Source organism: Octodon degus, unplaced genomic scaffold, assembly GCF_000260255.1.
Source record: "Octodon degus isolate 3935 unplaced genomic scaffold, OctDeg1.0 scaffold00329, whole genome shotgun sequence".
Classification (NCBI taxonomy): domain Eukaryota; kingdom Metazoa; phylum Chordata; class Mammalia; order Rodentia; family Octodontidae; genus Octodon; species Octodon degus.
The window spans coordinates 141165-165844 of NW_004524905.1; the positions used below are offsets into that span (position 1 = coordinate 141165).

The window sequence follows — 24680 nt, forward strand, 5'->3', positions numbered from 1 at the left end:
GCAACCACACCCAGCTGGAATCTTTTCCATTTTTTTAAATTTTATTTATTTGTGTGTGTGTGTGTGTGTGTGTGTGTGTGTGTGTGTGTGTAGCCAGCTCAGCCCACCAGGGGGCAGGGCTGGCTGGCATAAGGTGCTGGGGGATTGAACCGCGGTCCCTGTGCTTTGCTAAGCTTGTTCTAAGTAGGTGCTTTAGACCACTGAGCCATCTCACCAGCCCCAATCTTTTCCATTTTTAATGCTGGGTTCATCCCAAGGAATGTCAGCCTTCTGTGTCTACCAGTCCTGCATCCAGAAACAACCTCAGAATGAAAGTATTTGGGGTAAAATGTATCTGTGCTTATCAAAACAGTTTTCAAGAATAGCATATTCCCAGTGTTCTGTATTTTGTAGCCTACTCCTGTAATCCTAGTACTCGGGAAGGCTGAGGCAGGAGGCTCGTGGCTTTTTTGTATGATCATTTCCTACACTTGATCTTAGCCAAAAGGCCGAGAAGCGATGTACGATCATTTCCTGGAGCAATACAGTGTAACTGCTGATAAGGTGTGCTAGGTATTACAAGTCACCCAGAGATGATTGACAGCATATGCAACGATGTGTACAGGTTACATGCAAATACAATGCCATTTGATAGACAGGGCTTGAGCAGCCTCAGATTTTGATGTCTATGGAGCCCTGGAAGCAATCCTCAAAAGATACTGAGGTGGATGTAAATCCAAGTGGATGCATATACACAAATGATCTCACGTATAACTTCAACCCTGAACAAGATCTTGACAGTGGGGCTGGCGAGATAGCTCAGTGGACTAAGTGCCTCCTTAGGCATATGCAGGGATCGGGGTTCAATCCCTGGTGACCAAGACCTGTTGTGGTGGCACACGCCTATAGTTCCATGCTGGGGAGGCTGAGTCCGAGCGAGGCAGTGAGACCCTGTACCAAATACATAAAACAAAAACCAAAAAAAAGATCTTGCCAGTGATATGGATGGTACGCCTCTTGCATCCCAATTGAATGTTCTACTCACTGCTGCCTGCCTTGGTCAACACAAGGGAGACACAGAACTTACCTTTTGACCACCAGCTTCAAGGTCTTATGGGACCCTTTCACCAGGCAAATTGCTTCTTGTCTAAACCCTGAGAGGCCGATGTCATTGATGCCCACGATCTCATCTCCGGCCAGTAACTTGTCCACAGCCGCGGCTTTACTCCCTTCCTCAATCTGTAACAGAGAAGCAAGTTCCATGAGTGTCCAGCAGGAGCAAGCAATTCCTGAGTCTGCCAAGTCTCTGACGCAGGCATCTGGGAACACAACACAGCACACATGGCTCCCGGATCCTGAATCCCAGATCCCTGAGCTGGCTACGGGCTCAGCCAAGGGCCAAAGGACCTGGGGACCTGGGAAGCTTGGAGTGAACAGGGCCCCGGAGGCTGATGGCATTCCAGAGGGAGGCCATGGGTGCATCTCTGCCTTTATCACCCTCCTGTCTCCTGTTCAAGAACAGAGATGTTCTTTTCCTCACGAGGCAAGTGGAAAGCTCAAAATCCAATCAAAAATAAGGGATCCAAAGACACCAATCCATCTCCTGCATTTTTGTACCACTTTTTATTATGTGCTAATTATTTCTCATACATCAATCCTGTCTGCCTAGATTATTTTTCCCCATAATTTCATTAATTTTTTATTTTTTTCCATAATTTTATTGAGAAACAAATAGCAATGAGACAGTTTCAAACCAAATTGGTAGGTGTCTGCCTAGATTATTATTGTTAAGTTTTATGGAGATGTATTTCAGATACTTTACATTCATTCAGAGAAGCAGCTACAATTATGTAGCTTTTCGCCTAAGCACAGAATGGCACAATTCCCGCCACATTCCACTTCACATTCCCCCAGTCCCAAAAGCAACCTCATGTGTCGCGCGCACTAGCAGTCACTTTCCAGTCCTCCCAGTCCCTGGCAATCACTGATGTACTTTCTGTGTCTAGACTCCAGAGTCTGCCTATTCTGTGATGTAGAAAATTACAACATTTGGCCTTTCCCATCTGGTTTCTTTCACTTAGCATAATGCTGGTGAACACTGAAAATGTTCATGTGTGTCGTAGTACGAGTCTGCAGTTCAAAAGGCTGCATAATATTGCATGTTGCAAGTGGACCACACTGTTTACTCATGTGTGCTTTGGCAGACATTCGTGTGTTTCTACGTGTGGGCATGATGACAAGGTTCCTATGAACATTGTTACCTATGCTTCTGTGTGGACCTGCTTTCATTTCTGTTGGGTATACATCTAGTATGCAAACCTCTGTGTCCTACGGTAGATGTAACATTTTGAAAATTCATCAGTCTGTGTTGCAAAACATTTGCACCATTTTCACATTCCCACCAGAGAAGTTTCCAATTCCTCCACACCTTTGCACACAGTTAGCACAGTCCTGGGCTACAACCACGGTGTGTGTTAAGATCTTTGCTATGGCTCAAAGCTCAGCGCCGTTGGTTCTGCATGCCTTAAGTGATCCCTTGAACTCTAGATGTCAGGCTGCCGGTGTGGCTCACTCATAAGGCATTTGGCTAGCACTACAAGGCCCAGATTCCACCCCCGATATAGCAACAAAACACAATAACAACAAAACTTGCCATCTACTTTGTAACTTTTATTCTGGGAAAACTTGATTTTTCAATTCTTAGCCAGTTTTTCGTATATAGTTATAATACAACTCAGTGGCAATTAACCCCAGTTAAGGCATCTATTTTCTGTACAAAGAGTTGGCAAACTATGGTAAGTGAGCCAAATCCAGTCAGTGGCCTCCTGGTAGCTCCTGTTTTCCTAGAATATATCCACAGCCATTCATTTACTTACTGGTATAGGGCAGCGATGAGTCTTTGAACCACAAGGCCAAAAATATTTACTACTTGGGTTGTTCCAAAAAAAGGCTGGCCAGCTCCAATTTACCAGCCCCAAAAGCTTTACAGAACATAAAGAAACCCCGGTGGGAGGTGGCGGGAAGCTCCTTGTGAACCATCAGAGTTCCCCACTCCTCCACTCTATGCCAGGTTAACCTGAGGGTAACTTCTCCAAAAGCCATTGCAGATCCTCATGAGACAGCTTACAACACTGCTGATTTTTGAAGTCACCGCCAAGAACTCAACTCCTACATTAAAGAGTCAACACGACACAAAATTAAAAGATCATTCCCAAAGAAAGTATGAAATGATTCCTTTGTTCAACAACGGGCTTCAAAAGTCAAGACATGCTGGGCATGGTGGCACATGGCTACAATCCCAGCACTCAGGAAGCTCAGGATAGAAGGACCCTCAAGCTTAGTGATTTGGCAAGACCCAATGTCAAAACAAAAAAAAAAAAAAAAGAAAGAAAGAAAAGAAGAGCTGGGGATGCAACTCAGTGAAAAGGTCCTACATTCAATCTCTAGTAGAAAACAACAAAAGGGGAGGAAAAGGAGAGAGAAAGTGAAAAAGGGGAAGGGAGGGGAGAAGGGACGAGGGGAGGGGAGAGTATAGACTCAGAGGCCTCAAGTAGATGGACCAAGGGTGGCTGGCTGTCCTGATGGACCTACAGTAAAGTGACCTACAGGTGGATGGCCAGCAGCAGAAAGTAGTTAAAGCTTGGTGCTGGAGTTGAAGGAGACAAAGGCAGGCTTCCTAGGCAGAAACTAGGGTGTGGAAAAGAAACAGGTACCCAGAATGGACCCTGAGTCTGCAACACTGGTGGAAGAGGGCCTGGCTGCAGACTCTTTCTTCGCCAAGCCCAAACCTACTTAATTCATCTCAACTTGAGAAGCTAAATGCAATAAAAGTGTAGAATACACGTTTTCAAAGCCTGTCCTTTTCTAACTACCTCCCTCATGAGTGCATAAATATCCTGAAGATATTTTCAGACAGGAGCGAGCCCCCAAAACTACTGCAACCCACAGCATAGGGAGGGAAGGAGCAGGAAAGCTGGCTCCAGCTGGGACCTCCTGAGTCCCAACCGGTGTCACTCAGGTCACCAGGGAAGTCAGCAATGGCATCCAGAGCCCTGGCCAGCGATCTGGTAGCTGCTGAAGACCATGGCACGTGGGCAGAGAAGCACAAGTAAATTTTACTTTTGCCTCTAAACAACTCTGCATTCTAGGTAGAAAGCACCCAAATGCTGTTCAAGAGGTAAATGGATTAAGTGGTGGTATACCCACAAAAGAATATTGTTCAGCCATCTAGCGGGGCGCTCAATAGCACAGCACCTGCCTGGCTTGCACGAGGCCTGGGTTCCAAGCTCAGCACCCTCCGCAAGGATACTGTCATGTGCTACGACACGGTGAACGTTGACACATTAAGGGAAGTAAGCCAGAGACGCAAAGATACAGAATCGTCTGATTTATAGTACTCAGAGTAGTCAAAACCACAGACAGTAGAGGCTGTTGCCAGAGGCTGATGGAAGAGGGAATGGGCAGTGTTTAGTGGGTACAGTTTCTGTTTGGGAAGACGCCCACTCCCAAAAATGGGTCGTGGTGATGTTCGTACAATACGTGAATGTATTTAAGGTCACTGACGTGTACACTCAAAAAGGGTCAAAGCAGAACACACTCTCGTTTCTGCCGCTCAGTTTTATATATGTGCATATTTTTATATATGTGTATATTTCTCACACTAACACTACTCAGTATCTAAAACCATATACCCTCTCTCTAATAGATTTGAATTCAAGTATTTTAAGAAACTCTTCAGGCAAAACCCTGATGACTAATGACTGGTCGTATCTTGCGACAGTTTTTGAAGCGGCACTTTCTCAGGGTGGTAAATTACCTGTGTTTGACTCAGCCACCACAGAGGGTATTTCATACTTGCTCTCACCAACACTTGGATAACAAGTCCTGTGAGACTCACCCTGGCCTGCAGCCCTGGGACCCTGGCTTCACCGGGAGGAGGGACTGTGTGTTAGCTCCTCACCACAAGCCAGGATGGAGACTCTTAAGGAAGACTGCATTCCTTCCTAACAGGGTTTGCCTCCCTTAACTACACCTCCTACACTTACCAGGAAAACTGTGTTCTGCTTTGGGAGATAAGCTAGTGTTTGTTTTCCACTGGCTTTCCTGCCAACAGAAAATATCTTCGGGATATTTATGCACTCATGAGGGAGGTAGTTAGAAAAGGACAGGCTTTGAAAACGTGTATTCTACACTTTTATTGCATTTAGCTTCTCAAGTTGAGATGAATTAAGTAGGTTTGGGCTTGGCGAAGAAAGAGTCTGCAGCCAACACTGGTTCCTACAGGACAGTGACTGAGCAGCGGTATCCCTCCAGTATATTGGGCCTTACAGCATTACAAGGTGGTATTAACTGCACCATTGCTGCGTATTTGCAATGCAAATGACTGCAGACTGTTACAGCCAGGCAAGGAGCAGCTCTGTCCTACAGTAGTCGGGGAAGATCCAATGAAATGTCCTGCGATGTACAGAACGCCTGGCTGTTCTTCTGGGAAGGTGTCTTTGTAAATGGTGGGCAGGGGGGACCCCCAAACAGTGCAGGAAAGTCTGCCAATGCAGTCTTGGGCAATGGGAACAAAACGGCGAGATAAGCATGCTTCCCTGCCCCTGTGTCTCCGCAGTTCTGTGAAAGGGAAACTAGAATCTACAACACAGGACAGGGGACCACGGAAACCAAGGGCTCCCAAGGTGGTGTGGGAGAGCAGAGCAATCCCAGCCCTGGTGCCAGAGACTTTCAGCTTGAGGGAATTGGAAAATCACAGGGACCAGAGACCCAAATGGAAGGAGGAAGAACAACTTTGCCTTGTCAGTCTACTGCCCTATTTTAAGATCCATGAATCACACTGGCAAATTATCAGTTGTGAACACCTCACTTTCCAGAGAATAACCTTGTGGCATGAGCGGTCGATTGCTTGAGTCACCTCCTGTGTCTGCCCCGTGTAAGCCCCTTACTCATCCTGAGCTCAGGTCCGGAGGCTAGGAAGCCTGACCCATGCAGAGAATGCAGCAGATGGCAATGCCAAGGTTTCTCCTCAGCCTCAGTGAGATAGCCCGTGCCCTGAGGAGAGGAAACCAGCCCCCCTAGCTTGCTGGGACGGGAACAGTGGTAACTCCTACTGTGTGTCCCAGCAGGCCCAGTGGATAGGACAGCAGCTGCCAGGCACAGAAGCTTGGGTCGTCTATAGGCACCTGGTGCCACCCTAATACCCAAAAGAAGAGCCGCCATATCTAAAGGGTGTGGAGAGCCCAGGGCACTGGCACAGTGGTCAGCTAAGCCTGTCCTGCACAGGGGAAGCCAAGCCAAAAGGACAGCAGGAAAGGGCAAATCTTCATGCAGAAAGCATGAACAATAGAAAGGGGAAGCGAGGGGCAAAAGAGCTTAAGTATCTGACCAAGTATTGTGCAATCTGTACAGAAGCTACCATCAGCCAGAGTCCAGCCGTTGGCAAGAAAGGCATGTGCTTAACGTCCCAGAGCGCGTCCTGACCGCGCAAGGCCCTCTCCCAACCTCACGCTCTCTCCTTCAAGCCCACAGACCAGCGATGGCAAGCCTTTTAGAGCGCTCAGCGACGTCAACAGCCTGCTGCAACATGAGTGCCATAAGTTCATCGCAATCGCCACAGACCCTCCGTCACTGGCCACTGACCCCACTTGTAATCATTAGAGGGAGGATGGTGTCTATGTTCAATAATTCAAATATTCTGAAAGGCAATCTGTACTCCCTGCCCAACGCCTGAGTATGGCTTCAACAGTTCAAATTGTTCCCAGTTTCGTCCAATCTTTCAGTGAACAGTTTCTGAAAGAATCTGCTCCTGGATCCTGGCTCTCCCAGTGAGAAACAAGTGCACTGACATCTTGGTTGGGGCATTTCACTTTTTTGGTTTTTTCTTCATGTTTATATAATGTATCTTTATTTTTTTAATCATAGTGTACTAGTGAATGTGTGTAGTATATGGTGTATTGCTATCTTTTAGTTTGCTCTTTATTTTTATTATTTCTCATATAAGAGAAACCTTGTGATATTTAAACTCACGCATCTGATTTATTTCACTTTAACATTAGGATCTCACAAGTGCGTTCAAGTTCCTACACGATTCAACTTCATCTTTCTTTTATGCCCAAGTAGTGCCGCATGATGCATAAACACCACATTTTCTTCAGCCGTGCACCTGCTGCACATGGGTACTCTCAAGATTTAGCTTGTCTGAATTGGACTGCCATCAACATGGGCACACACGTCCATATGGTGGCCTTTCACTGTTTGGGGATGGTACCCAGGAGAGGAAGAGCTGGGTAAAACAGAATTTCTAGTTTCAGTCTTTTTAAGGAGTTATCACTCTTGGGTCCGTAATGGTTGCACTGGCTTACAACAGTGCAGAAGGTGCCTCTCCCGACATCCCACACAGCCTCTACAGCGTTTGTTATTACTTGATTTCTTGACGATGACCACTCTTTCTGGGATACAATGGAATCTCTATGTTGTTTTAATCTGCATTTCTCCAATAGCCAGCAATATTCAGCATTTCTTTGTGTAGTTCCTGCTCATCTGAACTTCTTCCACAAAGTGCCTATTCCTTTCTCTGGTCCATTTTTTCATTGGGTCTTTTATTTGAGGGGTCTAATTTTTTTTGAGTTCTTTATTTATTCTAGATGAGTATCGGCTTGCTTTTCACTTTGTTGGTGGTTTCTTCGGCTGTGCAGAGGCTTTTCCTAATTGTTTAGTAAATGTACATTGGAAAATGGAAAACCCAAGCTGGGGGTAGTCAGTGAGCACACCTGTGCTTAGCAGCTGGGAGAGAGACCAGGGGGAGAGGGGAGCAGAGGTGGAGGGGAGGAGAGGACAGGGACGAAAGAGAGGAGAACAGCATGAGCCAGTGATGTTTAAGATAATAAATTGTAAATTACGAAGACTTAGGACATAACAGCCTATAGCCATCTCAGAAAACTGCTACCTGATACCCTCTTGGGGCAAATCTGTCTCAGATTTTAAGCTGGAAAGTCACTAGGGTAATTGCTTAGAAAAGAATTACAGCTATGCGGCATTAGAACTGCGTACAAATTGGAATGGCCGTGCTGATCATGAAAACAACCAACACCTAAAACTAAAGCTTCTGGAGGAAAAAATAGGTAGAAATCTTAAAGATACAGGGGTAAGCAGAGTTCATGAACAAAAACCAAACTGTGCAGGAAATACTTTAAAGAACCAACAACTGGGATCTCATCTTTTTGAAGTTTCTGCACGTCAAAAGAAATCACCAGGCCTGGGGAGATAGCTCAGTGGTCTAATTGCCTGCCTGGCAAGCTGCGCCAGCCTGAGTACGCTGCACTGGCCCTGAAACTGGGTGTGGTGTCACACGCCTGTAATCCCCCAGGACTGGGGAGGTTGAGACAGGAGGATCATCACAAGTCCAAGCTGTGTAGCGAGACCGTATACCAAATCAATCAATCAATCAATCAATCAATCACCAACAGAAAACCCATGAATTGGGAAAAAAATATAGCTGGCTCTCCCTCAGACAAAGGACTTCTATCTAGAACATATAAAGAAATTTTAAAAATCAAGTCCCCAAAATTCAAAGACCCAATCCAAAAATGGGCATCTGAGAGGAAGATACACTTCACAAATGAAGAAATATAAATGGCAAATAAATATATGAAAAAATGTCCAATGTCATTGGTCATTCAAGAAGTGCAAATTAAAACAAAACTGAGATTCCGTCTCACTCCAGAGAGAATGGCTGTCATCAAGAAGTCAACCAGTAACAAAGGCTGGAGGGGCTGTGGGGAAAAACGAACCCTTTTTCACTGTTTGTGAGTGTAGACTGGTACAACCACTATGGAAATCACTGTGAGATTTCTCAGACAGCTGGCATTGGAGGTCTCATTCAAACAAGCTATTCCTCTCCTGGGTATTTTTCCAAAAGAACTGAAAACATCATACCACAGCGATATATGTGCACCCTTGTTTACAGCAGTACAATTTGTCATAGCGAAATCTTGGAAGCAACCCAAATGCCCATCAATCGAGGAATGGATGAAAAAGATGTGGTGTCTTCACATAATGGAGTATTGCTCAGCCATTAAAAAAAGATAAAGGCGAGGCTTTTGTAGGTAAATGGATGCAACCATACCTGTAAGTGAAATAAATCAGACCCTCACACGCAAACATCATATTGTTTCTCTAGTGGAAGAACTTGAAAAGGTACATAAAATCTGAAAGGTACAACAGATACTATGAATGGGAAAGAAATCTGTTTAAAGGGAAGAAAAAACTGGGATGAGGGAAAGGACGGAGGGGTGGAGAGGTATATTTATGTACGTATGCAGGATGGCTTGGATAATGACACTGCTGACTTCTGCTGGTCTGCGGAGGGGAGCAGCTGACGCTTCATCTTTTTTTTTTTTTTTTTTTTGTCTTTTAAAACTTCTTATAACCTTTGTTCTTTTTCTTTCCCTTTTTTAAAACCACTTTTACATGCTTGTATCTGGTAATCTGAACAACTAATTTGAAGACAACATGCAATACAGTAACCACTGTCGAATTTCTATTGTTTTGTTTGGTTAAGTTTGATACTCTTTTTTTTTTTTTTTTTTTTGGCGGAACCAGGAATTGAACTCAGGCCCTTGTGCTTGCCAGGCAAGCGCTTCTTCTACTGAGCCATCTCCCAGGCCCCTCGATATTGTTTCTAATGGTTTCTTTTTTCTAGTTTATACTCTCTTTAGATAAAAATAATAGTAATAATAATACTACCAATAATCTCTTTCTAGAGACTTTTTTTTTTTTTTTAAACTTTTTCAGTACACAGAGTGTAACCCTGGGCCTTGTACCTGGTAGTCGGGCCCTTGCCCTGCTACTGCTGGTACAGCACAATCTTGATTGTGGAAAGAAAATCTTGGGCTGCGGAGATAGCTCAGTAGAATAAGCGCTTGCCCGGCAAGCGCCAAGGACCTGAGTTCAATTTCCGGTTCCGCCTACCGTGACTTGCTCCAGCTATGGGGGATATGGGAGCATGGTTACCAGAATGTGGAGAATCAAAGGGACATCAAAGGGACACCAGCCTCAAAAAACAACAAAAAAATAAAGCGCACAGAGAAGGTCCGTGGTGGGATCTGTGTTGCTGCTGCGCTGGCAACCCTACACAGGGCAGCTGCACCCACAGAGCCACCTCCGCAGTGCGAAGCACAAGGGACGGATAAGTCCTCTCGCGCCGTACCTCAGCTGCATCCCTGGTCGGGAGGTCGGGCTCCGGGATCTCCGGACCTGCCAGGTGCCCTCGGCTCCAGAGGGGCGCGTGCAATGGCTTCGGTGGTATGGAGGAGGTGCGCGTGTCGGTTCTGACTCCGCTGAAGCTGGTTGGGCTGGTGTGCATCTTCCTGGCGCTGTGTCTGGCCCTGGAGGCCGTGCTGAGCCCGGCCTGGGTCACAGCTGACCACCAGTACTACCTGTCCCTGAGGGAGTCCTGTCGGAAACCCGCCAGTCTGGACATCTGGCACTGCGAGTTCATGCTCAGCCAAGATTGGCAGATTGCTACGCTGGCGTTACTCTTGGGTGGTATAGCCATCTTTCTCATTGCATTCCTGGTAGGTTTGATTTCTATCTGCGTGGGATCTTGAAGGCGCTGCTTCTACAGACCTGTTGCTGTAATGCTTTTTGCAGCAGTTGTTTTACAGGTTTGCAGCCTTGTCCTTTACCCAATCAAGTTCATTGAAACTGTGAGCTTGAAAATTTATCACAAGTTCAACTGGGGTTATGGCCTGGCCTGGGGTGCAACTATATTTTCATTTGAGGGTGCCATCCTTTATTGCCTGAACCCTAAGAACTATGAAGACCTACTACTAAAACAAAGTCTCAAATTTAAAAAAAAAAAAAAAAAAAGGAGAGAAAGAAAAAGCAACCATCCAACCAAAGAATTACACCTGCATCTTTTCTATTTTCTAAAACACTTGTGGAGCATTAAGCTGTTTGCTCATTTGATTTAATATCTTTTTGCCTTTTGGCTGTCAATATCATAACCAGCCTTTCCATCCATTTTAGGGACCTGCACAAATTAAGAGAGCTGATTAGACATAGGCAAATGCTGCAAACTTCCAATATGTTCATGTCATTTTTCTGGACAAGTGAAGGGTCTGTATGACAGCAACTATTGTAAGAAATTAGTTGGAATGAGAATTTCCTGAATACTGCCTGCAGGGAATTGACTGGTATAAGCAACATTTAGAGACTCCTTTGCTCTGATAAGGAGTCCACTGCTAAATCCTCAATCACTTGCTTATCCTACCCAATGACTATCCTGGTTGTTGGTAATTGAGTGAGTGAGCTCTTGAAAAGTGAACTGCCCCTTCAGTATCTCATGGGTATTGTGACTATAACAGGTTAAGGGTACACATTACACTTTCAAGAATATTTTTTTAATTGGAGGCTGGGCTTTGGCAATCAGTATCTCCTTTGAAAGGAAGTCAAGAATTGGAGATATGTGCTTTTTTTACATGGTTAGAAATTGTGCCTCAAACTTTTCAGTAACAAGAGAAAATTGAGGGTCTCTGCTTTCCCTAGGGCAACCAGAAAGAAATATGCATGAGTTGCATTTTTAAAATATTGCAGCAAACAACTGTGCATATGTAACAAACTTAAATATTTTTATAGCAGTTGAACCATTAGTATAAATGTAAGAAGTTGTTCCCTAACCCTGCGCATACATTTACCAATTACACATTAAGTTAATATTTGCTCTGGTGAAGTGGTTCGAACACTAACTTTGTACACATTTAGAAACTTAGATTGTTTTTCATATTTATTTATTTTTATTTATTTATTTTTTTGCAGAACCGGGGATTGAACTCAGGCCCTTGCGCTTGCCAGGGAAGCGCATATTCCACTGAGCCATCTCCCCAGCCCGGTTTTCATATTTATTTACCATATAAAAGTACATGTACCTTAAAGCTTTTGCTCTATGTTCTCTACTGTTTCAGTGGAAAGTATTAATAGAATTGCCCACTAAGAAAAATTGAAATGGTGTTAGTGTGAAAATGAACAATTCTTCCCTAAGCACTGTAGTTCAAATGAAAGCAGCAGTTAGGTTGATCACTTTGTGTAAAATTCTCTAAAGTAGGGGCCGGGGAGATGGCTCAGTGGAATAAAGGCTTCTCTGGCAAGCGCAAAGGCCGGAGTTCAACTCCCAGTTCTGGAAAAAAAAAAAAAAAAGAAAGAAATCAACTTTTGGGGCTGGGGAGATAGCTCAGTAGAATAAGCGCTTGCCTGGCAAGTGCAAGGGCCTGAGTTCTCCTACCAGTTGTTCCCTAACCCTGCACATACATTTACCAATGGGAGTTCTCCGCCAAAAAAAAAAAAAAAAAAAAAAGTAGAGGGCTGCTATTTCTTCAAGTATTTCAAATGTCTGCATTTAAAATGATAGTGATAGATTCATGTAAACATCTCAATGTCTTGGTAGAGAAATAGAATTCATTTGGCTATAACCTGGTCCTCTGGAATTAACTGATTTGTACACACAATTATGATGGATTTATGTTAGGGGAATTATTTACTCACTATTCCAATGGCAGAAAATATTAATAAGAAGAATAAGTTTGCAGGGGACCGGGGAAATAGCTCAGTAGAATAAGTGCTTGCCCGGCAAGTGCAAGGGCCTGAGTTCAATCCCAGGTTCCTCCAAAAAACAAAAAGAATAAGTTTGCAGCTAATCTCATACTGCAAGCACATTAATTCTGTTTAATATACAAATCTGAATAGTTTAATTATAAACCTATTTTATAGAAATATACAGTTCTAATATAAAAGTTATAAATAATTATTTTTGTTAACAATGTCACTAAAACAATGTTATTATGGTTTGACCTTCTTGCAGAAAGAAGTGGCAAAAAAGCTTAAAACATTTCCATTTATTATTATATTGCAAATCCATTGCAAGCAAGATCACATCAAGAATATTTAGTAATTTGCTTCACCTCTTAGAGCAGAGTTCTGCTTTTAACTTGTCTTAAAAATAGTTGCCAAAAACAGCCCCCACCCAATGAAACTATTTTATTATTCAAATGCCAAAAAATCCACTTATATGATGAATTTTATACAGAATCAAAAAAATAAATGTGAAATACCAGGCTTATTCTTATTTTAGAAATGTTAGACAAATGTGTATGCTACAGAGAATACTTTGTAAAAGCATATGATTCTATAAAGAATCATAAGAACCTTTGAGTGGAATTTTTCCAGAAAGATACTATTATTGTACAATATTTAGAAGTAATCTTCTTAGGGACCAGTAAAATCTAGGGCAGACTTGAAGTTAATTGTATATTTTCAGAACAGCATAAGAAATAAAATGTTTGGATTTTGGTTACCAAACAAAAAATAAAATTAAATAAAAATAAGAAACAATAGCATGGCAATTTGCCCCAGGAAAGGGGGTGGCGCTGTACGCTGTGTTCTGATAAGGCCAGTACCTGCGTGTGTGCCTGGGCCCTGGCAAAGCCCTGACCATCTGGTCCGTCCTGGGCTCCAGACAACAAGGGCTGAGAACTGCCCACAAGCCTGCTCAAGAAGGGAAATGTTCAGGAAGAATCTCTGAAAGGCACTGTAAGCCCAGCGTGGTGGCACATCCCGTCATCCTAGCACAGGGAGACTGAAGCAGGAGGCCTGCTGCGAGTGCAAGGCCAACCTGGGCTTCCAAGGGAGTTCAAAGCCAGCCTGAATTACACAGTGAGATCTTGTCGAGGGGAGGGGAGGGGAGGGGAGGGAAAAAGGCAGGTGGGAAGGCACGGTATGCTGGAGAAGTCACAAAGAAACCGACGTATTCCAACACTGCGTGGCAGCAAGGTGCTGCCTTCACTCCACTCCATATCCAGGAATGGCACAGAAAGGCACAGTCACGCCTGTAGGGCCAAGCAGTTACCCAAGGCAGGCAGGGACCTGAAAATACCCTCCTGCTCCCTCCAAAGCTGCAATTTGGGCCTCGGGGGCCTCCCTTGCCCATACAGTGGTACTGGACGGGGATCCTAAAACATTTCTCCTGTGGCTGCAATCGATGCTATCAGCAGAGGGCGCTGGGGGGACATGGAAGGGAGAAAGGGGTTCCCTCCCTAATCCGAAGGTGCTCTCTGCTCAGCCATGTCCCTGCTGGTGGAACATGGCTGAGTCCTAAGGAAGTCAGCCAGCCTCCTAGTGAGCTGCACCCGCACCTAAGCTGTAAATTCCTCCCCAGCGGAAAGGGCCACAGCCACACCACTGGTGATGTCCTAGGAATCTGTTTTTGGTTTACAAACAGAACCGGCCTGCAAAAGTCTGCTTCTGCTCATGAACTCTACACAGGTGACCAACATGACCTTGGCCATTTTACCTAGGATTGTGGAATGAATTAAATTCATGAACCAAAGTACCATTGGACTCTTTCCTTTGGAGGCAAGTAGTAAGTTTAAGTGACAAGGTCTCAAGGCGTCCTGGCCTAGAGCAATCATCTGTGCCTGGCTAATTGTCCTCTGCACGGGGCACGTGCATTTTTCCTATAAAGAGCCAAGGAGTACTTTTTGGTTTGTAAGCCATACCGTCTCCATGGCAACTGCTCAGCCTTGCCCTTGGAGAAAGAGCAGACAGACAATGGGGATGGAGGCATGGAAGGACCTGGCCCCCTCGGCACATCCGGAATTCCAACTCCCCTGTGCCTGTGTCTCCTAACCAGATCCTGATGGATAAGGATTCCATGAAACAAATGCAATACCGGCTATCCTGGTGGCACAGGGAAGCCATAAGCCGATCTGGAGGGAAAAGGCACCGTGAGTCAAGGACAGCGTCAGAAAGATAAGGATGGGTCCGTTGTTCAGGACCTGACTGTATACGACTTGGGAAAAGGGACTTCGTTTTTCAGAGTCTCATTTTGGTCACCCTCACAATGGTGCCTTGGCAGTCTACAACCTAGGACAAACAGGGAGATAAAGGTAAGCCAATTATGAGCACATGGTGGCACACATATGTAATCCCAGCAGTCTGGGAGGCTGATTCAGGAGGATAGAATTCGCTCAAGCCCAGTCACAGCAATTTAGTTAAGACCTTGGGGAGACAGCTCAGCGGCTTAAGTGCCTGCCTAGCAAGGACAAGGACCCGAGTTCAAATACCCAGTACCAAAAAACAAAACAAAACAAAAAACCTGTCTCAAAATTTTTAAGAAAGCTAGAAATATAGCTCAGTGCAAACGTCCTGGGCGCAAGCCCCAGCATCTCCAAAACCACAGAAAGCATGGATAGAGCCTAAATTATCATGTAAGCGTATTTATAAATGACTTTGTTGTATCTATTGTTCTAATTTGTTTATGTCCAAATTAGGGCTGAGAACCTGCCCAGGTCCTTCCATTCAGGGGTTCTGTGACACATTATGCTGCACCTCAGGCAGCAAGCATCGGAGCACAAAGCGAGGCCTCTCCATTTACAGTACTCCAAGCCTTTAGGTTGCATGCTTTCTAAACCCTTTCATGTAAGACTGTTGGAAAGAGAGAAGTCCCAAAGCTCAGTTATCCTAGATGCTCTGTTTACTTTTAAAATAATATAGTTTTCTTTCCCCCTCTTTCTAAACCTACTACAGCATTTTGGGCAACTTGGGAGAACCGAGAAAGTTGCAATTTACAAATGGAGTGTTTTATAGAAGTGTAGCATAAGTGGATTATATGGAAACCAGGCCTCATCTTCCTGATAAGACAGATAGATAGAGGGGCTGGCCAGATAGCTCAGTGGACTAAAGCCCCTGCTTAGGCAGAGCGCAGCAGCTGAGGTTCAATCCCCAGCTGCTGTGCCAGCCCTGACCCGGGGCGGGTGCAATGAGATGGAGATCGAGACTAGGCATGGTGGTGTGTGCCTATAATCCCAGTGCTTTAAGAGGATGAAAACAGGAGGATCACTACAAGTCCTATCTAGCAGTGAAACACTGTAGACTCTGTACCAAATGCAAAAAAAGAAAAAGAAAAAAAAAAGTGCAAGAAAGAGAAAGAAGAGAAAAGCGAAGCAAAATATGATTTCAATGGAAGGCAGGATCTCAGGCTGAAACACACATAGCCCTTTCTGTCATGGTTTAAATACCACACATGTGCAATCAGTAAGGAATAGAAAAGAAGGCGCATACATCTCCCAGCTGGCCTTGGAGACAGCAAATTGAGCACAGGTCACGTATTTAGACCTTGGGAGTCGTATGTGGTCATCCTGGTTAAAATGGGAACTACGATTTCCGGAATCTCCATCCCTGTGTGGTCAGATTGTGGCCAAAGAGAAAGCTGCCCAGGGACTGGAGATGGAATGACACATCAGTTACAATAGCTGCAGAGCACATCAGTGTGGTGTGGTGGATGAAGGCAAGGGCCTGAGCCCCCCATCTTCTTCACCCTCCCTTCTTCCTGAAAATGGTGGGCGGGGGCCTTTGGGTTGTGGGCCTTGGGGGACATTTAAGATCCAAATCACAACATTATGTAACCAAAAGGCCTAAAAGCTAGAAATTGGTGGTGGGGGGGGGGAGGACACATGGCTTCAGTGCCTAAAGTACTCAAGCGACTTCAGTCTTGAAAAAAACATCTTTCCCAGTCAACTTCAGCTATTAGTCACTAAGCAACTTTCTGTCTCCTGATACTAACTTTGCAAGGGTATAAATACACATCCCTCCTGTTGTTCTGGGGTCCTTTGCCAATCAGGCATGGGCTACCACCTGACCCAGCTCTTGTTTTCTTGTCTATCTTTTCCTCATTCCTGTTGCCACTTCTCCCCAAGGAACATCAGGAGATTGACAGCTCTCTACACTGTCCGCTGGCTCTAACCCATGGAGGACCGGGCTCTCTCAGTGTCCCCACTCTAAGTAAAATGGACAAGGACTCTAACCAGCGGAAGGTTCTCCTTCAACTCCCCTTGTGGTTTTTCTCCCACAGTGCCCTTGTTCTCCCCCCAGTGCCCCTCTTCTCCCAGTGTGCCCCTCTTCTCCCAGTGTGCCCCTCTTCTCCCACAATGCCCAAGTTCTTACTCCTAGCATCTCCCAGTGCCACTACTGCCTGAGTAAAGACTGATGTAAGAGGCAGCCTCCTGTGTCCTCAGAGCCAGCCTGGCAATCAATGAATGGAGCGGGTGTGGTAGATACCACCCATGATGTCCAGAACACTTACTAGGAACAATGCTCCCATGAGGGCGAGGCCACCTGCTACTCTTTTTTTTTTTTTTTGCAGTAGAAAACCTGTAATATGAAACTCACTCTCAACCATTTTTTTTAATTTCAAACATTATCTGTAACTACACTATAGTGTAACAAATCTCTAGATCTTTTTCACTTTGAAGAAGGAAAACTGTACTTGTTGAACACTGACCCCCAGCCCATTCTTCCCCACCCCAACTTCAGCCACCACTTTACTTTGTTCCTATCTAGACAACTATTTTCAGTCACTCATGTAAGTGGGATCATACAATAATTGATTTCTTGGAGTGGCTTATCATACTGGGCATTAAATTCAACATGATTGCAACATGTTTGAGACCATATTTTCTTTTTTTTTTTTTTTGAGACCATATTTTCTTTATCTATTCATCTACCAGGGGCATTTAGGCTGTTTCCTACACCTGCAACTCTTTAATACTGGGTGGATATAAAGATCAGCATCATGTGGGAAAAGTGCTGAACAACCTCTGTACAGATAGCTAAGCGGTGTACACCATGAGCATTAGGCAGTTTGCCATTGTTGTGACAAAACATCCGAGAGAATCGACTTATAGTTTCAGAGGTTTTGGCCACTTGGTGCTGTTGCTTTCAGGTGTGCAGCAAGGTTGGCCATCATGGCAGAAGCTTGTGGCTCACTTCACGGTAATCAGGGAGCAAAGGGAACAGAGAAAGGGGCCAGGGCCTTATGTAGCCTTCCTTCAAGGCACACGCCCAGTGACCTGGCATTCTTCCCCTGGATCCTACATCCTGTGGGTTCCAAACAGCACAAGTACCTTTAGCTTTTGGCCCTTGATAGACATGTCTAGGCCCTGTAGACACCTGGGGCCAGCTCAACTCTGCCAGGGGCTATTGCATGCTTTAGAGGATATGCAGCGGCAGCTCCGGCCTGTCCAGGCAGAAGCTAGTAGAGGACTCTGTGCCCTGCCACAACGGGACAACCACAGGGCCTCCAGTTATTGCCACTTGTCTACTAGGGGATCGAAAGGCCCCCACTCTGTGGAGACCCACTATCTTGGGCACACAGACCATGTGGAAGAGAAAAAAACCACCAAGTCACCTCTGAAGGCCCACTTGAGCCTTTTACCCACCCTGCACCCTGATGGACCACAGCAGTAAGCAGATGGCCACCTGCCTCACACGAATGGCCCTCTGGCTGGTGCACAGCAGAAGGCAGAAGACTCAGATGTCGGGCCATGTGGTGGACACTGAGTCTGACAAGGTCCCACATTCCCGTATGAAACAGGCCCTGCTGTTCTGGACATCAGCAACCCATGCGCTGACAATGGCAACAACAGACCCTTTGTCCCATGCCAGAAACAGTGGTTTAGCTCACCTGCACAGGTGTGTTCACTGGACCCCCTGGCCACACCGTGGACCCTGTCACAGGCACACATACACACATCACTGTGTGACCGGATGCCCTCCTCCCTGAAACTTACGACAGCTGACCCTCTGTTTGCAATCACCCACAAGCTGGCCTTGAGGGACAAGCCCTTTAGGGATAAGCTCTTTATCCCTGCCTATAGAGTACAGAGATCCCCAGCAATCTACTAGGTAAGGTCTCTGGAGAGAATGAACAAAGGAAGTGAAGCAGCACAGATAAGCACAGTTCCCATGTAAAGCCCAGCTTTCATCTTAGGACTATGAGAGGAAGGGGAAAAAAAGTTCCAGCACAGCCCTTTCAAGTGAGTTTTACAAGTAGCAGGATCCCCCCCAAACAGGCTTCCCGCCAATCCAGAAGCTTGGTCTGCCCTGCTCCTCACGTCTTCCTCAGAGAGATTTTGCAAACAAGTAGTCAGATCGTTTAAGCATCTGCTTGAAGAGAGATGACCGGAATGACTTCCATCTGTAGTGTTCAAAGTGAAGAGGCAATCTGAAAGAGCAGATATGCAATCTAGGGCAGGAAACGGAAGTGCTGGATATGAGAACACAAAGTCCCCGCTTCTCAGGACAAGCAGCTGTTATTTTTAATAGCCTTCTCTCCCCAAATCCTATAGTTATTTCAAAGATCCCCTCCCCCACTGCCTTCAAGATAACCCAAGGGTGGCGGCCTGTGTGGAAGAGGAAGAGGGACACAAGCCGAGGTGGATCCACTGTTCCTCAAGGGCCAACTGAGTCACTGTGTCCTCTAAGCCCGCATCTTCCTCTGGGCCTGGAAAACCTCACTCCTTGCGAAGGCACACCTTGTCAAAAGTCAGCACCTGCCAACCAGGCGGCAATGAGGGAAAAGAGGAAGTCCAGTTGTGCGCACAGTGGCCTGGGGGTCAGCCAGGGACTGACACAAGACTGGTGACTGCTTACAAGGCACAGCCCCCATGCCGAAGACTCCAATGGGCAGTAGCAGGGTCTACCCTGTGATCAGCCACTACTACCACAGGGGGCGTAACTACACAGAGTGGCAGATCACTGACTGAAAATCCGGGTATGGGAAGGCAGGAATCCTCCCTCCATCCTCAAAGACCACTGCGTGGATTGCCAACCAGTGCAACTTGCACCACCTAAATGAAATGAACCAGCGTGGTTCTGGGTGGGAGGCCCACCTGAGCACTGCTGCCCGCAACATAAGAGGCAGAACTGGAGAGGCTGTTAGGGAGCTGCTGGTTCTCTTGGGCTATCCTGCTGGAGGACCTGGTCATGCTGGCTTTCCTGGTGAAGGTGGTTGTTGTTGGAGGAGCCTGGGACCTCCTTATTGCTGAGAACAGCTCAGGTTCACTTTGGGGGAGCTCTGGTCCTCGTTCTGAGCACTGCTTTCTGGCTCCAGAGGGGAAGATGGTGCACTGCTCAGTCTCCTAGAGAAGCTTGTCACACTGGCTTTCCTGATGGGAACTCAGCTTTCCTGATCCCTGGAAGAGCCTGGGACCTCACCGCTGCTGAAGACGGCTCTGGTTCTTACTTGAGCATTGCTTCCTGGCTCCAGTTCCGGCCCCTCAGCTTGCGAGCACAGATCCATCATCCCGCAGGCACAGACTTTCCAGCTTCCACCACTGACCTTTGGGCTTTCCCAGCGCAGATCTGTGTGACAGGCCTGCACGGGACCTTGTCGTGGGCTCCCAGCCTCCAGTAGGACTCGTAGGAGATGTTGTTATGTGCTGTAGGTCTTCAGCTGGATTCTGTGGTCTTTACTGTGTGGACAGATGTCCTGCACTTTTTTGTATATGATTCTTTGGGTGACTACTATAAATAATCTTATAAAATATGTGTCCTGTATTGTATTGTTCCTCTTGCAAAACCTCAAAGCATGACAACTGGCAATGCATATGCTTTTCCAAATGGGAGAAAGCCCTCTTGCTCTCCCAAAATAATCCCTTCTGAGGGTCACATGTGTGTAACCACAACTGCAGCAACCTGTGCTTCGGTCCAGTACAGCCTACTCTGACACACAGATATTAATCTGTCAGAGTCCACAATGTGTGTAGGACTCTGCACCCCAAAGTGCCCTCCTCTGGGTCCCTTGCTGTCTTCTTTACCCAGCACTTAACATTCCAACTTTTGTGCCTCCCCAGAGCTGGCCTCTCTGTCAGGAATTCCTCACACACAAGCCTCAAGTTCGCATGTTTTCAGAGGTGGTGTCCCCTCCCCCTCAGCACCAACACCAGGGGCTCTAAGGCCGCCCCCCAGCCCCACCAGCCCCATCCCCATCTGCTCAGGGTCTGAATCCACAGCAAGAGTGGGAGGGGGCTCGCCCCCTAACAGGGAGGAGCAGAGAGGAGACTGGCTGTGCTGGCGGGAGAGGGAAGAGAGTGGGCTGGAGGCTGCCTTTGTCTCTGCCGTCAAAGGGCAGAGACATCTGAACTGCTCCTTCCCTCTACTCTGCCCTTGAACAAAGACAGGATGTGGTGACCAGGGAGAAAGACCCAAAGAGCCACCACCAAGGGCAACGGGACAGGGGCGATGTCCCTGGTCCAGGGTTTCCAGCGTCCTTGGGAGGAACCTGGACCCAGCAAACAACGGCACAGTTCCTTCCCGAGAACACAGACTGGAGGAGGATGGCTCCCAGCTCTTTTTTTTTTTTTTTTTTTGGCTCCCAGCTCTTTACAAACCTCAAGTATGGTTTTTCTAATGTTGATAAGCTTTCAAAACTCAAGACCCATCAGAAGAGTTACAGTCAGCAAAACTTTGCTTGCTACTGTAATGAAAAAGAAGTACTAAGAGGTACAATTTATTATTATGTCTCAGAAGAAGCCAAGAGAAACAGTAATATCTTGTCCTTCTTATGTCAGTGGTCAAACATGTGCTTAGCATGCATAGGCCTAGGTTCTCTCCCCAGCACCACGCGTGCGCATGTGCGCACACACACTACACATACTGCATCTGTCCTAGAAGCCTATTAGCTACATCAGAGGAATTACATCCTATGTCTCTTATGTGGGCACTGCCTGCTGACAAAGAAATCCAGTCCCTGGTATCCTTGGATGTTGACACCTCATGGAAAATCGCGCAACAACTATTTTATTTTACTTTTTTTTTTGGCAGAACCGGGGATTGAACTCAGGCCCTTGAGCTTGCCAGGCAAGCACTTATTCTACTGAGTTATCTCCCCGGCCCCAGGCAACAACTATTTTAGATCACTTATAATACTGAAAGTGCCAGGATCACAGTTGTAAAGCTGCACTGTTGAGAGATAATGACAAGAGAAAAACATGTGTGTGCATTCAATACAGACCCAAGGTTTTTCTTCTGAGGCTGGAGAACCTTTGGATGGGTTAGGCTGGATAGAGAATGCCGACTGCAATGAACTTCAAAAAAAATTACCATGAAGTAAGGTGTAAAGGATGAATATTTATAAAACTGAAATAATGTAAATTTAGTGGGCGCACTCGGAGGTGGTTGTTTTTATCATGCTGATAGTATTACTTATCCAGGCCAAACTGATGTGACAAGCAAACAGAAACAGCTGAACTACTATCTAGATTGGAACCCTCCTTTGTCACTTAAAAGGCAACAAGCTGGGCGTGGTGGTACACACCTGTAAGAGCAGTTCTCAGGAAGCTGAGGCAGGACGGTCCCCTGGAATTCAAAGCCCGACCATCACCACCTAGTAAGTTCAAGCTCAGCCTGAACTACACAGCAAGAGCCTATTTCAACTGACAAGACTGAACAAAGACCAGGAACCCTTTATTGACTTTTTCCAGCAAACAATCCTTATATGCAAAACCTTAATGATATGTTTATTTTGCCCATTCACAGTTTTGAAAAGAAAAAAAAAAAAAGCCACATGTCTTTAAAACATGACTCACATGAAAATGACTTAGTTTGTCAGACAGCACGGAAGCCCTAGCCAGAGCTGGCACTGTAGGCTCCCAGGTGTCCGAGCAGTTGCCGCCTTCAGTGGGAGGGCCGCCAGCAGGGGCTGCCTCTGCCTCGTCTCAGAGTGGAGAAACACTTTACCCTTCACCCTGGCTAACATGCTGAGCTGAGTGTGCACCTAGCTTAGGGCCAGGGTTTGAGGAAAAGCAAAGCAAAAAGATGACCCAAGCGATACGCTGCCTTGTTTCTGTGAAGTCTGGGATGGAGCCATCCTTTCCTTGGGGACTGCTTCGGAGTCTTTAGGGGTCTCTGACAACCTCCCTCCTTTTTCTACCACTGAGCTGCACCCTGCCCTCTTCAGATCCCTGTGTAGGACCAGCAGCAGCTGCTCTTCCATCTCCTGAACTAGTCTCAATCTTTTCAGAGAGAAATTCTGAGACCAAAAAAACCAAATTCCCTTAGGACTGATACAGAATCAGAAAATTTCTTTTTTACCTTTTTCTTTCTTTTTCGGTACTGAGAACCAAACTCAGGACCTTGTGCTTGCTAGGCAGGTGCTGTGCCGCTGCACTATGTCCCTGAATTAAAAAAACTTCTAAGGCTAGCGTGGCAGCACATGCTGGTACTCCCAGCTTCTTGGAAGCTAAGGCAGGATGACAATCTGGCAAGACCTCCAGGGCCTCTCCAGGGGGACCCCAAGGGGACCACTGCATGCCTGCATGAGGCTCTGGTGTGAAACTGGGCTGCGTCAGAAGCAAATCACTGAGGCGAGCACCGCACTGGTGCGGGTCCCGGGCTTCGGGAGCCCTGATGGATTCCGACCCCTGGCAATCACTGTGTGCGTTGCTCTCCACAGAGAGAATGCAGCCCTGTCTTGTTTTGTCAGGCTTCACCCTCACTGGGTCCCGGCTGGATTCTCAGAGGCGCTGCAACGAAGGTTCCAAACATCCTGTCTGAGCTGCTCTCTCTTCAAACAGCTGAGGACAAAAGGGTAGGCAAGTATTTCCTTCCCAACTGAACAGGAAACCAAGCCAAGGATTGCAAAGATAAGTGACTTGCTGTGACAGTTCCTATGGATGTGACTTTCCCAAGAATAGCACGGCTTCAGAGTGGGAGAAAATGCAGTATCAAGAGAGCAATCCTGGTTCTGTCTGGTGCCCTTGCTATGGGCACAGTGGCCTTCCGAGGTAGCTCTCTGGGACCACAGGACATGGGGACCCTGGACCTGAGCTGCCATCCCCTCCTGCTAGCTGAGAGGGACAGCTTCCTAGGCCCATCCACTACGGAGGCGGCAGCCAAGGCGGCAATGGTGTTTCTGCTCTTGGGGTGCAACTGGTAAGAACTACAAGTGCAACTTACTCAATAAAAGACCCCTTGAAAGAATCTCCAACTTACATCTAATTATTCCTAGACAAGTTACAATTTATGTTAATGATTTATTTTTTAATTTTTTTTTGTGGAACCAGGGATTGAACTCAGGCCCTTGCGCTTGCTAGAGAAGCGCTAATTCCACTGAGCCATCTTCCTGGCCCCTCTATAATTTAGTTTATAACAATCTTTCTTTAACAAAATTCTCAAGAAACCACTATAGTTAAAAAGCAAAGCAAAAATGTGGTCTAGTGAGAAAATGTCTGTTTAGGGCTGGTGAGATGGCTCAGTGGTCTAAAGCACCTACTTAGAACAAGCTAAGTTAAGCAAAAGCACAGGGACCTCGGTTCAATCCCCAGCACCACATGCCAGCCAGCCGCGCCCCCTGGTGGGCTGAACTGGCCACACACACACAAAATAAATGAATAAATAAATAAATAAAATTAAAAAAAAAAAAAGAAAATGTCTGTTTAGGCAAGTGCAGAGACTGGCACCAAATGCTGCGCTAGTCCTGCTCCTGGGCATGCTGAGCCAGCCACAGAGAATCAGGTGTGGTGGCACATGCCTGTAATGCCAGGGCCAGGCAAGCTGAAAATAGGAAGATCACTATGAGCCCAAGCTGCATAGTGAAACCATGGACCAAATACATTAAGAAAGAAAAAATGCAGCCAAGCATGGTGGCGCTTAGCAGGAGGACTGTTGGGAGTTCAAGGCCAGCCAGGGCTACAAAGTAAGCTCGAGGCCAGCCTGAACTGCACAGTAAGACCTTGTCTCAAAAACACCAAAAAAAAAAAAAAAAAGAAAGAAAAGAAAAGAAATAAAGAAAGGGGGGAAAAAAGAAAAAGAAAAGAAAGAAAGAAAATTGAGGATTCTCTACCAATCTGCCCAGTATTTCCATGCAG

General features: G+C 46.1%; 1 protein-coding gene and 1 pseudogene across 4 annotated transcripts in view; one reads left to right on the top strand and one right to left on the bottom strand.

The window, feature by feature from the left end:
• The window catches only part of Shroom2 (shroom family member 2), a 173411-nt gene that overhangs the window by 88271 nt on the left and 60460 nt on the right, over positions 1 to 24680 (bottom strand). For all 4 annotated transcript variants that reach the window (XM_023708092.1, XM_023708089.1, XM_023708090.1 and 1 more), the window contains exon 2: positions 1067 to 1218. In XM_023708092.1, coding sequence (XP_023563860.1) covers positions 1067 to 1218 — 152 coding nt within the window. The remainder of the gene's footprint in view (positions 1 to 1066; positions 1219 to 24680) is intronic.
• On the top strand, positions 10287 to 17020 carry LOC105741199 (annotated as a pseudogene).